Source organism: Colobus angolensis, unplaced genomic scaffold, assembly GCF_000951035.1.
Source record: "Colobus angolensis palliatus isolate OR3802 unplaced genomic scaffold, Cang.pa_1.0 Scaffold229, whole genome shotgun sequence".
NCBI classification, from domain to species: domain Eukaryota; kingdom Metazoa; phylum Chordata; class Mammalia; order Primates; family Cercopithecidae; genus Colobus; species Colobus angolensis.
Window position 1 is genome coordinate 4,763,557 of NW_012115477.1, and position 16,987 is coordinate 4,780,543.

Consider the following 16,987-nt stretch of genomic DNA (forward strand, 5'->3'; position numbering starts at 1 on the left):
TAATAACAGTGTAATATGAATACAATAAATAGACTATGCAAATAAATATTACTCTGCTAAAAAATGTTTAGTATATACAGCTTTGCTTTATACAGTAATACATTTTCATCTAACTTTTTGGCAATTTTTAAAAACATCCCCCCACCCCCACCAGTTTTAAGCAAAACTGGCCCACTCACTAAGAAGCAGGCTGAAATTTTAAGGACATGTTTTTGAAACATTTAAAAGAAATCCTGTGTTGGACCACTGCAGAAGACCTGATCATCCCCATTTTAATGTTTTTGCCCAGTTTCTGAGAAGTCTGGATTGGCTGTGCCATTTAGGAACATTCAGTTCTGGATCTGCGGTGTCTGTGCTGGCTAGAACAGACTTGCAGGGCTGGGATATGGGTAGCAGTGAAATCCCAGCTCCAGGGATAAGAAGTCATCACTGGTACCCTCTCTTTCATGCCACAGTTTCTCCTCCACTCAGAGGCGAGTATATATACATGCAGCATCCCCTCCCTGTGGACTAGGCAGTGTGAGCATTGACCTTATCCACATGCTTCTAAATTCGGTGTATGCTCCACACTACCTGTTTGTGGTTCTTGGTCTAGGGAAATGAATTTATTCTAAACATAACTAAGGAAACTAGAAAAAGGTGAATGCAGGTCATGTGTATCACTACAATCATTTGGCAGTTATACAGATGACAAAGAGCAAATTCAAAACACCACACTCTAGGGAACACCTGCAAATGTGTATGTAAAAAAATTTTTTTTAATGGCAAGGCTGTGATTTTGCCTACGGAGTCCTGCATTCTGCCGTCTTGTGCTAACTTCTAAGCAGGGCTAGTTTGCTGGAATGCTAATGAATCCAAAGACCCACAGGACTGTCTGAGAGTTGTGCTGTAACAAAAAGAGCCCACTTAGAAGTGCCCCTGCACCACCTGGTGCCGAAGGTGGCAGATATAGATTTGCAGAGTGAGCGAAGATTTTATGCAATAATAAAACTCCAAATGAGAGCAGGCAAAGAGCTTAGCCATCTTCTAGACCACACTTCTAGCCAGAACAAAACCTATTCTGAAGAGGCCTGGGTGAATATCCAGAGAGGGAGCGTGGCCCATCCTACTAACAAGGAGTGCTCAAGCCCTACCACTGTCCACCAGTGAACAACTCAGATTCCTTAGAATTTGGTTCTCACAATTTGGGTTTGAATTTTTTTTTTTTTTTTTGAGATGGAGTCTGGCTCTGTCTCCCAGACTGGAGTGCAGTGGCCGGATCTCAGCTCACTGCAAGCTCCGCCTCCCGGGTTTACGCCATTCTCCTGCCTCAGCCTCCCGAGTAGCTGGGACTACAGGCACCCGCCACCTCGCCCGGCTAGTTTTTGTATTTTTTAGTAGAGACGGAGTTTCACCGTGTTAGCCAGGATGGTCTCGATCTCCTGACCTCGTGATCCGCCTGTCTCGGCCTCCCAAAGTGCTGGGATTACAGGCTTGAGCCACCGCGCCCGGCCTGGGTTTGAATTCTTTAATTCCAGATCTAAGATTCTGCAAAGCTTTGAGCTGCCACCTGGCAAACCTCTAGAGACAGTTGTTAAACTTCAGAAAGAAGTAGAGATTTTAGACATTCAGAAGACAAGGATGGAAAAGCAAATCTCGACTGCACAAAATCCTCCCTTCCCTCTGCTACCCCTAGGACCACTTAACCACGGCTGGAGGAAGAGGTGAACAAGCATCATTTTCTCCCCAGACAGTTTCCACCCATGTCATGTGAGATACTCTGAAGTCACTGTACAAAATGCATTTAAACACAACATTTGTGTAGCTTCATCTGGCTCAGTGTGCATATCTAACTTGGGGTCTAAGCAGCATGCAATATGCTGAAATAGTTCTCCATGGAAAATTAGTCCCCTAAAGGTAATGTTCTACTAGGAGCAATGTAGTTCTAATGTAAATAAAAATCTGAACTGTGAAACACAGAAACAATGTCAGGATGGCCTTATATGATTACACCTGCCAAACCTTAGTCCAGGGCATAGGAAAAAGGTGAGAACACGTGCTTGTGCTGTAAGCCCATGCTATCGTTAGTAACTGCGTGAGGAGGGCTTTGGAGGGTTTGCTCAGCCCAGCTGTGAGGGAAGTCTGCTGTCCAGTTCTCTGGCTCTGGTGTCCTCCCGTGGGCCACATTCCATGACCAGCAGCATGCAGCATTTCTCTGAATGGACCAGCCCTGGAGGATGCCCTTCTATAAAACCCCATAAATGTTCAGGACTGAAGTTTTACATGCTGGGCCGAACTAAGTCTCTCTCAAAGTCCTCTCAAACCTTCTCTCCACATGGTTCCTTCTAGCAGTATCTCAAGCTCAGTGTGGTTCCTGAGCCCAGGAAACAGCACTGCTATAAAGATGTCAAAAAGCATTGGACATGCCTCATTAATGAGGATGAATGAGGTGTTGATGAGACAAAAAGGAAACAGGTCTATGTGGGCATGAAAGAGATGAACAGGCAGGAAGAGTGAGAAGTGCACCAAGACTCCTGCATTTGGAAAATGAATGGACCAGGGGTGGCAGGGGTGGATTTCATTATTTTGATCCATAGGCTGTTTTGTTCATGTGAAGGTTGAAAGAAATCCTCTACCCAGTCCTTGAAAATATCAAGAGGTCTTATTTGCTAAAGGAGCCTCAACTGGTAAAAATGGGAATAAAAAAAGATTTCAGAAGACTCAGATTTTGAAAAAAAAAAAAGGCAAATTATAGGAAGGCTCCCTGCTTTGGCTGGTAGGTGGACTATAGGACTTCTAAGTCACCAACATCAATCAGACACTTGGCTATTTCAGGGCATTTTTCATTTGCCAAAACACTGGTAATTACCACTATCTTACTATCTAGAGAATGCTAAGTGCTTCACTCATTAAATGTCACTTAACCTCCCTGTGCTGGCTGCTGTCGTTCCATAGTGTGGGCAAGGAGCCTGTATGAGGTATGCAAAATGCATCATCAGGCACAAGAATGCAGACTTTTGTGACTCTGTCACCTCAGTAAGCAGTTAGTGAGTGTCTACATGTGTCAGGCACTGTGCTTTTTCAAAATCATATTATGTCCAATAAAAGATAAGAGCCTGCTTACAAGTGTGAAGAAAATCCCCAGGAATTAAACAATGAGTCAATTTCTTGAAGATTACTATTTTTCCTTACTGGCAAAGCAACTTCATCTACCTTGCCTATAGCTGCAAATCAGTTGTACAGAAACTCATTTCACTTGCAAGCATGTGTCAATAGTTGATTGTGGTGCAAAGTGATGCACACCTTGACATTGTTCATCTGCCCAGCAGAGCATGAATGCTAGCTACAGTCCTCACTAACTCCCTAGACACAAGTGGCTTTTGGTGATGTCATAGGTGGTATCAACAGAAACCTCTCCTCCCTGGAGATCTAGAGATGCTGTCTCTGTCATCAGGTGTTCAAAAGAACGACTTCTTTGACAGCTTATGGACAGTAATCTAAAACTAGGCCAAGTAAAAACTCCTTCCTGTTCCATGCATGCTCTTAATAAAATATTTGGTCATTGCATGTCAAGGTGTCGTTGTCTTGTCTTGATGCTGGCACATCTCATATTGAAAACTGGACTGGATCAACAAGGTGATCATAAGAAACCAGCCTTCTCCATCTCAAGAATGCTTCTGACTCTCCTTCTGCCTTCTTGTCTCGAGAGTAGCATGGAGAGGCCTCTCCCCCTCTCTGGTGGCTGACATCACTTCCTGAACACGCTTTGGCTGGCTTTCCTGTGAAAGTCTTGGGTTATACTGATAAAACTCAGCAACTTCTTTTCTCAGAGGAAAGCAACGTGCTTGGCATAGACATTCCCATAGCTCAAAGTGCTGCAGACACAGGGGAGGTGAGGCAGTGGGGCTCACACCCGAGGCTCGATCCTGTGTGAGAGCTCAAACAGGGCCTGCTGGCTGTCAATGACATATAGGTGATTAACATAGGACTTTAACTCTTGATGCTCTTTTGGACACAGGTCACCTGTTGTTTAGAGGGGTAAAAAAAAAAAAAAGAGACAATCTCAGGAGAGCAGTAATGCTATATTTACATAGCAACAAAACCCCACACTAAGGCTGAATAAATGTACCAGGTGGGTTCTCATTAGTCAGAATCCCATAAGAGGTGTCCTTGTCCTAAGGTAGAAATGCTTTTTCAGTTCAGAACGGATTCCTCAGGTCAGGCAATTACACCGGCAGGCTATTTATAGCATTTATTACCTCACATTGTATGTTATTTAGCAATTATGTTATTATCTCACTCCACAGATGGGGAAACTGAGCACAGTCACGCAGCAAGTAAGTGTCACAGCCAGGATTCGGACCCAGGCCATATGGTTCCTGAGTCCTTCTATGTAGCCTTTTACAGCAGTTACCTGTTTAAACGGCCAGCACTGGCTCCTATATCTCAGCCTAGAAGCATTTGAATGCAATCACTTTTTTGTTGTTTAGATTTTGTACAATTCTTTGGTATTCTCATCTTTTGAAAAAAAATTAATGGAGCAATTGAATGAACAGATACAGTAGAACAGACTCTAAGACGTGGTTAACAGACGAAATTGCTTCAGAAATTATGTGTATGGACTAAAGTCTACCCAGAGAAGGACAAGACAAGGGGCTTTTCCACTCACATATCTAGGGCAGTCAGGGAATGGAGGGGCCAAAGGAGGCTTTAGTGCACTATGAACACACCCACGCCCTGCTAGCGCCCGTGCTGATAAGGAGCCAGGATGAAGCAGCATGAACCACGGGGCAAGCCCATGCACCACAGTCAAACACACACACCCACAAGCAAACCATTCGAGGTTGGGGAACACTGGCCAAACTGCACTACAGTGAGACAAAGGAAAGGTGAGTGATGAAGACATCATATCCTGTTGCTTTGTAGATTATGCATGGGACAAGCAGGGTGAGCTGCTGGAGCTCAGTTTGAGCAGAGGGAAGGGAAATGCAGGAGGCTGAGCATTTTCTTATAGCATTTTTTTTCTCTTGTGAAACCCCCTTTTTTTCTCCTCTATAACAAATGCATTTTATGAGAAAGTAATTTAAGACCTGTATGACATGGGTGGCTTATAATTCTTAGGTTTAATAGAAACAGGCTTCCTAGTTTCAGCAAGTAAACACACTAGGAGTTAAAGTTTATACCATTCCACCTGTTTGAAAGTAACAAAAAGCTGTTTTATTCCAGAATGCCTTCTCTGGAAGACGTTGAGAAAGTGCTTTTCATTTATTAAACATTGGTTTGGATGCTACAAAGCTAATTTTATTGTTAATTTTCAAGCCTTAAAAAGATGGCACAATGGATGGTTCTAACCATGGCAACTGACATTTGCATGATACTTTATAATGCATAAGTGACTTGATTAACATTTTCATATTTTATCCCAAATGCTGACATGGGTTTACTATGTTCATATAAACTGTTAAAATGAATTTGGATAATTAAATTCCCAAACCGATTTTTAAAGATACTGTATATAAATATTAGAACATAAACTGGCTTGATAGTTATTTAAATTTCTCCTTTGCTTAGTGCCACACAGAGGGTTATTCTCTGATGAGTGGGAGGCTCAAGGCAGGTTCAAGGCCACACAAGCTAGTATAACTATCACCTTCCTGTCTATACTTGGAGCATATATAAACTAGAGTTCCTTGGTTAAGTGAGACTGATATCTTAGAATTAGTTGAATCCCCAGTAAACACGTGGGAAGCAAAGGAGGATAAAAGCAATATGAAGCTATACTCATCAGCATTATGCTTGTACATTTCCGTGAATCTCTGTGATGATGTTATGATCACTATTTTTATGGTAACTGCATTGTATGCTTAATGAAGAATTATGTAGGTACATTAAAGTGGTATTAATTGATGTGAATATTTAGAAAATTAGGTCCTGTATTTATGTCTCCTTTTCAAAGAGAAAACATAATCCACACAGAAGTCCAGTTCCTAACTTACTTTGTTGGGAGACAATATTGCCAGCCTAGACCAGCACTGAACAGAAAAAATTCTTAAGCACATGTACCCAATTGTTATTAGTACTTTTCTTGAGAAGTAGGACTCTGATTTTCTACTTTATGTAACTTCTATATTGTTGAAAAAATTGTTTTACAATGGGCATGTCTTACTTAAAAAATGAAGTTGAACTGAGTGGTTGCCTTTGATTAATTTATAATTGTTGAAATCAATTTTCTATTTTTTATTACCCTTTGTATCCATAGGATCTGCAGAGGGCAGAGGAGAGGGCAAGGAGGTAAGGCAGACTCAGTCTGAATAACGGCTAAATAAGTGAATATCTCTGAGTCTCTGCTTTTTGCTCTACACCTACAGGGTTAATAATCCCCATTTACTAGGACGGATGTCAGGATTCCATTGCCCATGTGAAAGCTCCTTCAACTCAATAAAGTTGATTTCCTTCCTTCCTGCAATGTTCTAACACCATTTAAACATAGCATAAATTATGACTGAGATTTAAAATGGAACAAATATTCCTACATACATTAGTCTCAGTGGGGATTCTACAGAAGTGCTCAGAACCACACTTTTGCAGCTAAAAGGCAGCTCCAGACAGGAAGTTTTCGTTGGAGAGGAGAAAAGATTCTGGAAGGCTGCTTTAGCCACTTTTACAAGCTATAGTCCTATTCCAGGAAGGCTCCACGCAAAGAGGTTAGGGACAAGGTCACCCCTGCTCAACTCACCAGTGATTTTTGAGCCAGTGGGCAAGCAAAGCAAGACACTGTGGGGACAGAAGTCAGCGGGAGTTGCTGGGAGGTGCTTTCTGAGTGCATAAAGTCACTCTTTGCAGCATAAACTTGCTGCCATTAGGGGATAATAATCTGCCATATCTTGTCTTCCTCTGCATCCCAAACATGCAGTGAGGAAACAGACAATCTACTACTTATATACAATATGCATATGTATATACATATGCTAGTTTTCAGTTTGTTTAAATTGATTACCACCCAATACTTGTGACCACAGTTGGTACCAATGTAGAGTCAATTTACATTTCGCACCTGACTTCAATGACTCACCAAACTGGTTAGTCCTGCAGTGTCTCAGGGTTCGGACAGTGTCTGCGATCATATGCTGTAAGGCAGAACAGGAAACACATCAATGGAAGGGTCGCTGACGGTGTTACTGAAGAAGCAGTGCCTGCTAGGATGGAAGGATGATCTAGCACTCTTGGCCGTAAACAGAAGAACTGTATTTGGAGCTGGACATAGCTTTGATTCTATTGAGCTTGGATTATCAAAAAATATTTAGTCCTTGTCTGCAAAAACAGTAGTACCAGACCGGGTGAGGTGGCTCACACCTGTAATCCCAGAACTTTGGGAGGCGAACGGATCACGAAGTCAGGAGTTCGAGACCAGCCTGGCCAACATGACGAAACCCCCATCTCTACTAAAAATACAAAAAAAATAGCCGGGGGTGGTAGCAGGTGCTTGTAATCCCAGCTACTCAGGAGGCTGAGACAGGAGAATCGCTTGAACCTGGCAGGCAGAGGTGCTGTGAGCCGAGATCACACCACTACACTCCAGCCTGGGTGACAGAGTGAGACTCCATCTCAAAAACAAACAAACAAAAAACAGTAGCACCCAATCCGGGTTGCACAGGTTCTTACTGAGCCATGAGAAAATACACTGTAGAGAACTGCAGCCACCCCCACCCCGGCCCCAATCATCCTGTTCACATTTGCGCATGTTGTTTCACTTCAGGGTATGTGTCACCTCCTCTCCAAGAAGCCTTTCTGAGATGTCCCTCCTGGACTTAGAGGCTCCAATCTCAACATTTCCACCGCTCTTTGTACAGCACCTACTGGCTTTGTGTCATTGCTGTTGAACTTTTCTCCTCCTCTAGACCAGGTGCCACCAGAGGGCTCTGCATGTGCAGAGCCTACTATGTCAGACACATTGACTTACACATATGTGCTGAATGGAGGTAGGAATTTTTGTAGATTCAAAGGTTCAAGTATCTTAAATTGTAACTGGAAATGAGATACTTACAAAAGATGAACATTTTCTAAAACATTAACATCTTTTCTTTTTTGAGATGGAGTATTGCTCTGTCGCCCAGGCTGGAGTGCAGTGGTATGATCTCAGCTCATTGCAACCTCTGCCTCACAGGTTCAAGCAATTCTGCCTCAGCCTCCTGAGTAGCTGGGATTACTGGCATATGCCATCACGCCTGGCTAATATTGGCTAATTTTTGTATTTTTAGTAGAGACAGGGTTTCACCATGTTGGCTAGGCTGGTCTTGAACTCCTGACCTCAGGTAATCCACCCAAATTGGCCTCCCAAAATGCTGAGATTACAGGTGTGAGCCACTGTGGCTGGCCGACATCAAAAGCTTTAGAGACCATTTTCTGTTCGTAGTTTATAGTCACGTACAGTCTTCAATATTCTAATTTAATTTCTTTCCTTGAAGTCCTCACTGATTTCCAGGCAAAAGTCCTTTTTTTTTTTTTTTTGAGATGGAGTCTCACTCTGTCACCCAGGCTGAAGTGCAATGACACAATCTTGGCTCACAGCACCCTCTACCTCCCAGGTTCAAGCGATTCTCCTGCCTCAGCCTCCTGAGTAGCTGGGATTACAGAGGCACACCACCACAGCCAGCTAATGTTTATATTTTTAGTAGAGATGGGGTTTCACCATGTTGGTCAGGCTGGTCTTGAACTCCCGACCTCAGGATCCGCCCACCTCGGCCTCCCAAAATGCTGGGATGACAGGCGTAAGCCACCCTGCTTGGCGGGCAAAAGTCTTCTTAAATGTACGGTTGCTTTGGACAAGATCCCATCATCTTATACTTGTGTACCTGCAAGAGTCTTCTAGCTGTCTCTACCACTTTTAGTTTTTCATATTGAAGGAAGTGGCATTTTGGAAGCATATACATATATGTTATAGCAAGAATTAGAGTGCAGGATAGTCTCTTCCCAAATGCTATGTTAGCTGGCTTAATTACCAGAATAATCTCTAAATACTATTGTCATCATGTTCTAGTTCTCCTGAGAGTCAACAGTAGCTCTCTACTTTGTTTCATATCACAATACAAACATCATCCTATTATTCAAGAATTCATATCATTATCTGGTCCTCCAATGTGGGTCAACATCGTTCATGTCCCGACTATACACACTGAGCACAGGATCACCATATACAGCAAACCCTCAATGAATTATTTCTGAAAGAATATTCAACACTAACAAATGTTCTTAAAATTCAGAAGAACTACAGAAACATTATTTGAATATGACCTACTGATTGAATTGTTGTCATAACCATATTTCGAATGCACTTCTATTCAATAGTGGAACACTGAATAGGACAGTGATTATTGCAGTAGCTCAAGCTGCATTTGTAAAGGAAATGAGACCTGACTCATGTCTGTGCATGTATTGTTCGGTTTCCTTCCCCAAATTTTACCACTTTTCCCAGGTCAGTTTTCTCATTTTAAGCTCTGGCGTCACATTGATTTCTATCATATGCCATTTGCATAGCTTGTGCAAGGCTCAAACTGACGTAAGTCTCGGTACTGGGTGTGGCACTGAAATCTGAGTTCTGGTCTTCATCTTTAGGCTTTCTAAGGGGGAGGGGGTAGACAGGGTAAAAGATGATGCCCTTAACATCGAGGGATAAAGAGAAGAAACCATTTGCTTCTTCTTACGAAACAGTTTGAGATGAAAACATTTCCAGTTGCTGAGGCAGCAAGGAATGCAGCATAAAGAACAGAAATCTCATTAGACCTGATGAGGGCTTCTGGATTTTCATGGGGTCTGACTCAATGTGTTGGACTGCATCAGCCAGATAAAGATAATACACTGAATTATCTGTTAACTGGCTTAAGTTAATATCCATCATGAGGAATTGACTTCTCACAAGTTAATTCACTTAGATTCTATTGGTTCATTATTGTGAAAGATGATCCTGTTTTAGCTTTAGAGAAACCCAGCCCTTTGCTAAGAAATATTCCTTGAAAATAGTGTTTCTCCTAGAAAGGTCAGTCTCATTCACAGCATCCAAGTGTAACACAGGGCTATATATGACAAAACTCCTTTTTGTTCTGGACACAGTTTTATCCTGTCTACTCTGTGTAAGGAGGGGTCAGCATGAGGCGTGCTGTGGACCAGGAGCTCACTGGTCCCGTGAGTGAAGCCTGCCCTCTAAGGAAATGATGAACCTATGCCTGCCTGACAGGCTTGCATGTGCACTATGTGCCTGTTGTGTGCATGCTGAACTGCACCCATTTCTTCACTGTTTTATAAAATAAAATTTCTCTTTAGGAATTTAAAATATTATTTATGCCATGCTATTCCCTTAAACTTTCTCAAAGAATTAAGGTATGATGATTGACCCTAATAGAAGTCATATCATTTAGACCTCCTTTGTTTCCAGCTCTATGGTTACTTGGCAGTCTTGGCATATTTGAGAGCTGGCATTAAGAGGCTTCTGCTGGATTACTGGAGACAGCAGGGGAAGGCCACAGACGCTGGTTAGAAGGAAGGTGGGAACAAGCTTTCCACAGCTTGTTCCCATTTGTGACTTTACGGACTTGTTCAGGTTTTTTATCATCTTGTCACTTTGGTGGCACTACCTGAGGGGGAAAATGACATAATGAACTTAACAAATTCACTGGTTCACTTTAAGGAGGTCAACCTCACGTCTGCCCTCAACAACAGGCAACAGCCAGCTGATAGAGTTCAGTTGTTCTCCCACGGCCCCTTGGACTAGTCAGGGGAAAGGATTGCTCAGCCTTTCCAGGGAATTCCACTTGGTGTGACACACCTCCTCCCACATCTTCACAGATGCTCCAAAAAGCTCATGTGTTGTTCTTAGGGAGATGTGCTGGCCAGGAAGCGAAGTAAATATTGACCAAAGGCTTCATATTCCCGCAATTGTTTCATTAATCCCAAACGCCAGGGATTAACCTGCTTAGAGGCAAGAATTCTAGTGCCTGCAGCCTTTCATTGTTAGTAAGTGCCCTGTGATCTTCAGACTATCACACAGCAACACAAAATACGTACAAAAAAAACCCCACTTTATCCATTTCTGGCTCTGTTGGTTTGACTGTAGCATCTAAAATAACTGAGCTCTGATTCCAGAACACCTACTGCAGAGACAGACTTGAAAGTGTATTGACATACCACTTACAAAAGCACTAGCCATCCAGTGATTGTCTTCAGTGTGGTTAAAATGGAGATAAAGCAAGATATTCCAAGACTGTATTCTATATTCCAGATGCTTGGGTTTTGGGGGTTGTATAAGAGCCGACTACACTGTTTCCAAGCTGCCTCACCCTACATGTGGGGAGTTGGCTGGGTGAGCAGAGCAATGTAGTTCTGAGGCAAAGGTCAGGTGCCAAAGGTCAGGTGCCAAGCCTCAGCGGGACTCATCAGTCCCTACTGTTCTTTGATCATGGTCTGTGGTCCCTGCCTCACTTAACCTCCTCTCAAGTGCTGACTCAGTCTCACAGGGAACCAGGGTCAGTTTCTGCAAGAGTTCACAAAAATCCATCACCATTACTGAAAAGGTCACTCAAAGGTCAGGATCTGTGGAGCAGTGTTACTACTATCGTCTTTAACCATGAAGGACAGTTTATGACACTAAAGTTCAACTGTCAGATAAATCCATTCCTCTGGCAATCAATGGGTCTCTTTGGAGTACTTCTATTTTACAGTTGCTCAGTTCTAATGGGTAACCCCTCCTTTGCTCAAGGGCAAGTCAGAAAGGCTTGGAGGAGCCCACCGTATTACAAAACACCTGGGAATGTCCTGGAAATCATTCAGGAAGCAGTGTTTCAGAAACATTTAGAGAGGATTGCCCTGGGAACCTCTTGCTGGAGGAGGGAGGGTACTTTGCCTGAGCTGCTCTGGCCATGGTGCTCAGGGGTGGCACCCTTTGTCAATAGGCTGACAAAGGGGTGGTTCTTTCCTTCACACAAGACCCTGCAAATTCCAGCCTCACATTTAAGCTTGAAGTCCTGAGAGACAAACATATATCCCCAGGAGAGGAACTTTCTCCCTCTGCGCCTTGAAAGCATGCAGGCTGAGACACTGAGAGATGCCTGTAAAGCAATAAAACATAATCTCCTGAGTGTGGATTCCTCCTGACAATAGCCTTACAGTTTTAGCTCTGGTTCGATCATAGACCCTCAATTCTTCATCTTATGATACGCCATTTTTAAAAACAAAAAGCAGATTTTCATATTTGGTTCACAGAAACCTTGCTAACATACTTGTTGTTAATTGGAATACATTTTGTTGGCAGTGTACAACATGCAGCAAATAAGCTCCTTGAATTCGCCACGCATCCAATGGAGAAAAGTCCTACAACTATTTGTTTCCTAGAGCAGAAAAGAAAAGCATACATTTCTGTTATTGTAGAAAAGGGAGAAGTAACGAAATTTACATACCAGCTTTTCAAAATTGACAAGATTATCCAAAAATGTTTTATTTCCTTCATGAATAAATGTTACATCTGAAAATTAAAAACAAAAAGATGTATGTATCATTAGGAATGGATCATGAGTCAGGGCTGAAGAGGTCTAGGTACAATGCAACTTATTCATTTTTCTTAAACATTAGGGATCATTCCATGCACTTGGAGAGGCAATTTGAAATTGGATTTATGTGTTATTTGATGTAAAAGTGCATAATTTATGTGTGTGTGTATGGAAAAACAGTGTAATCTTACTGAAAGTATATATTTTGCACTCATAATGAAGTGTTTGACTTCAATCTGCTTAATATAAACTAAAGCTAGTCTATAACTTAATTATTCCATTATGTGTTTAGGTCAGAAGACTGAGCAGAAAAGGACTGAATACCCAGAAACAACAGGATTTTAGTAATTATGTGTTTGCTTTTTACAAATCCCTGGCAAAGTGTATGGGACCTGCTTTACTTAAAACAACTAGTTAAGATTTAGATTTAGATGTTTAAATTTAAATTTTTGGTTCCCAAAGTTGATGTCTGATTGTGTACCAGGAGTAAGTGAGGAAAGAGGCAGGCTTGAAAATGTCAAGATATCTGGCCCCATTCGACTAGTAGAAAGCAAGCATCACTGGCGGAAATAAAAGGAGGAAAGTACAATGAAAGTGCATTTTCAGAGGAAGAGAAAGTTAAATTTGATTTGAGGCTCACTGTATTTAAAATGACTGAGGATATTCATTAAATATCTCCTGTTGGCTGCAGTAAACTAAAGAGTGATTCCTCGAGACATATAGATTTGGAAATCAGTTACATTAAATAAAGGTAGCAACTGAAGCTCTGAGAGTGGATGACTTAGCCACAATTGGATCAGAGGGTGGATGACTGAGCATCAGGGAATCCTCACAGACAAATATCACAAAAAGAAATATACTATAATTTAAAGCACGTGCAAATAATCATGTTATATTTCAGACATGGAGAACCAACCAAATAAAAACAGCCTTCAAAAATCTTGTAAAAATAACCTGATAGAAAAGAGGGGAACAGAATGTCTTAAAAACTCCTATAGATAGAAAAAGAATGTATTTGCTTTTAATCAAGACTTTTATTCTGCTGGTCCCTAAGGGGTAATTATAAGATAGGTGCTCCTAAAACCTACCAAAATACTGGGCTACAAAGCTTTTACTGTCACCAGGAGGTGACACTAGTTACACAGTTACAGCACACACTGATGCAACCCTTTTCTCAAGGTATTATACACAGCTTCCGACGTGGACTGCAATGTTTTCATAAGCTTCTTTTCCTTTTTTTTTTTTTTTTTGCTTGTAAACTGATGTCCTAGTAGGAAAACGGTTCACAACTCATTACACAGTCTCCTGAGAAACTTTCTGGTTATTTTATTATCTTTTGAAATTTTGCTTTCAGAAAATAATTACAAGCTTTCATTCTGTGACACAGTATTTAGAAAAGAGAAGTCAACACAGGTTTTACCTTTTCTGTGTAGCAAATGCAAACCTGTGCACACTCTGTCTACATTAAACACCACCTGAAGGACTGACCTCTACTAACTCTCCAAGAATTCCAGATTCCAAACACCGTCTCAGAGTGGCTTAGTCCACTTTCCCTGCATTACAGGTTTATCCCTCACCTGCCCCTCACCCCTCTTCCTAGGGATGATGAGGAGGGCAGTGGCAATAATGACATCTTACATTTATTAACAGTGTTAGACATGGCTCTAAAGAGCTTTAGCTGCATTAACGCATAAGGTAAGTTCTAGGAGGTAAGCCTGTGAAGAAACTAATGCCCCAAGGACGTCTATGGCCAATTCATGCTCACAGCTACAAGTGTCAGAGCCAGGATTCAAACAAAGGGAGGCTGGCTCCCCCTCACCACTGCGCCTCTCCAGGCACCTCAAGTGGAAAGGACTGGGCTTTTCTTGCTATCAGGTGCAGTCAACCTGCTCAATTTACAACATATCAGCTGCACTTGCAACAGTGAAAGTGGTTCCCTCCTCACTACCTCCAGGCAGTCCCTCCTGCCTTCAATCTCTCCTCTTCCTGGGTAGTCCCTCTCCCTCTTAGCTCTTAGTAGAGTGCGTGGAGGCTCTGTTGAGGGGCCAGGGCCTGTCAGGCGGGGACTGTCTAAGCATAAGGCAGGGAAGGTGCCAAGGGTGCTGACCAGGTGAGAGGGGAGAGAGGCTGGAAGGGGTTGCAGCCTGGGAGAAAGGGAAGAGTTCAACTGGCTACAGGTTTCGATGCAATTGAATGGCAGGTGCATGACACGGAAGGTAAGAGAGAGAAACAAATGAGAGGTTGGGCTGAAAAATCTAGGATGTCAGAATTTAAGTCATGGGACAAGAAGCAGTTTTGGGGTATGAGAAATTAGCAACTGCCAAGCCTCTTTCACCTGGAGACACCTGAACACACCCCAAACATCTGAACTAGAACTGCTCCATGAAATGACTTTGAAGAGATGGCAAGTGGAAGAGGAGGAAGAAACATTCAAGAGTCCCAACATTCCTTTCCTTCAGAGACTCGCACAAATCTGCAACAATAAACTCCACTCTAAGATACATACACGAAACCCACCACAGGGACCCCAGTTCATTCTCAAACAACGAGATGATTCACTCCATCTCCAAAAATAGCACACGATACATGACTCCTTAGATCCTTAGCTCAGCTGGATCTTCTCCCCAGCACTTAGTGCTTCCCATTCGTCCCTTTCTGACCAAGAGTCCACACCACGGTAAGGGGAAAGTACATCAAAAGGCAAGACATTCAAATAAGAGAGAGGAAGACTGAGGGCTAGAAGGATTCTCAGGTAATCCACTTACTTGATAATCTGCAGGCTTATTGGGAACTGAATTTCAAAAAATGCAGCATAGGGGGCCTAATCCTTCCTAAACACCAAGGAGTTCAATTTGGTCCCATTTTTCTAATTAAAAGCTACTCAAAGTAGGAGGCACAACAGAGGAGGGGAAAAAGAGCTTTCACTAAAAACTAAGTTGGTTGTTCTAAAATAGTTCATTGCAACTTTAAATTATATGATTAAAAAAGCCGAAGAATTAATGTTGTATATTTTTGCCAAAATGTCTCATCTTAGCATAATATACATTTTTTATGTTTTCATCACATTTTCCTTGGAAATTATTTCAGACAAAAACAGTAACTTTAAATACCATGAAGTACTAATATTACATGTTTTTATAATAACGAAAAATTAGAGAAAGGAAAACTAAGTGCTTATTGAAATTCAAGGAAGCTTCTAATAGGAAAATAACAAATGTTTATTTCTTATTCTTTTGAAATGAGTAAATGTGTTTTCAGTAGAAAAAGGGAAATTTGTCTTGCTGCCAACAGAGGTCTCGATAAACTCAGCAGAGCAGAAAATTGCATCCAAGCTAAAATGTAAGTGTGAGACACTTGACTGCATTAAATATTTTGGGGGAAAACCACTAATACACGGCAGAAGGCTCTGTTCATATCTAATGAAGTTAAAGAAATATTGTCAGCTAATTTCTCATTACCTTAAAAGTATGTATTGTTTCAAAATTTTTTCTTCCTACAATCAATTCCTTTCCTACATCTGTCCTACTTTCTATTGTCTTTATTTGTGTCTAAATGACCCTAAGTGTTACTTCCCACCTGCCCCTCCCACCCTCTAATTGAAGGTGTTTTATTCCACAAATAAAAAGCACAGACCTGAATACACTTCCCTTAAAAGCAAATAAATATGAAGAGTCAAATAAACTTTTAAATTATTATTTGGGCACCTCAGTGTCTCTTTCACGCATTTGTATTTAACAGAATCTTTTCAGCTTGGATGAAGCATCTGTGCATATATATCTCCATTGTCCTAATATTATATTCTTGTTTCATAGAGATTCTTGCTTCATATTCGATGAAGCAAGACTCAGTGAGTAGCTACAGGATGTAGAGCAACTCACAGTAATTTTCCAAACTCTGACTGTTCTTGAGAGAAGCTGAAGAGGAAATGTCAGCTTTATGGGGTAGGCGAAGGGCATAGCGGGTGGTGGCAATGGGAGGAAGTGGAGAATGAGGATAGCCAGGCCAACCAGCAGTCCAGTTCCCAAATAGCTCATTTCCAGAATCACGTGTATGGGTCCAGCCATCGGGGCCTGGCTCAGCATAAGTTACAAGCCTCTGAAGAGAAGAGGCTGGATGAAAGAGTATTCCTACAAAACCCCTTGAAGGAATCAAAATATGGCCACGGATAATGCCCAAACCCTTTCCCTGGAAAGTATACAGGTAAAGATTTACACTGAATGTCAGGGATATACACCAGATTAAAAAGAGTTTCCTTTTATTAATCCCCTCAGTTTCAAAGCAAGATCACTGAGATCTCATCGATAAATTTAACACGTTTCATGATGAATTATTTGGTGCTTAGTGGAGCATGGTCAGTGGAGTAACTTGCAGCTATCAAAAACTCTCCCAACTCAATTCCACTGCTGAAAAAAGGAAGTACACTTCTCCATCAACACTTTTCAAATGCTATATTGCTTGTATTGACCAAAGAT

General features: G+C 41.8%; 1 protein-coding gene across 1 annotated transcript in view; it reads right to left on the minus strand.

Annotated features, from left to right (window-relative positions):
• Positions 1-1,500: 1,500 nt before the first annotated feature.
• Positions 1,501-16,987, minus strand: part of RAPGEF5 (Rap guanine nucleotide exchange factor (GEF) 5) — a 245,155-nt gene continuing 229,668 nt past the window's right edge. The window contains exons 24-26 of the mRNA XM_011944171.1: positions 12,426-12,490; positions 7,052-7,106; positions 1,501-4,002 (exon numbers count right to left, since the gene is read on the minus strand). Of these exons, the coding sequence (XP_011799561.1) occupies positions 3,887-4,002; positions 7,052-7,106; positions 12,426-12,490 (236 nt within the window). The 3' untranslated portion in view covers positions 1,501-3,886. The remainder of the gene's footprint in view (positions 4,003-7,051; positions 7,107-12,425; positions 12,491-16,987) is intronic.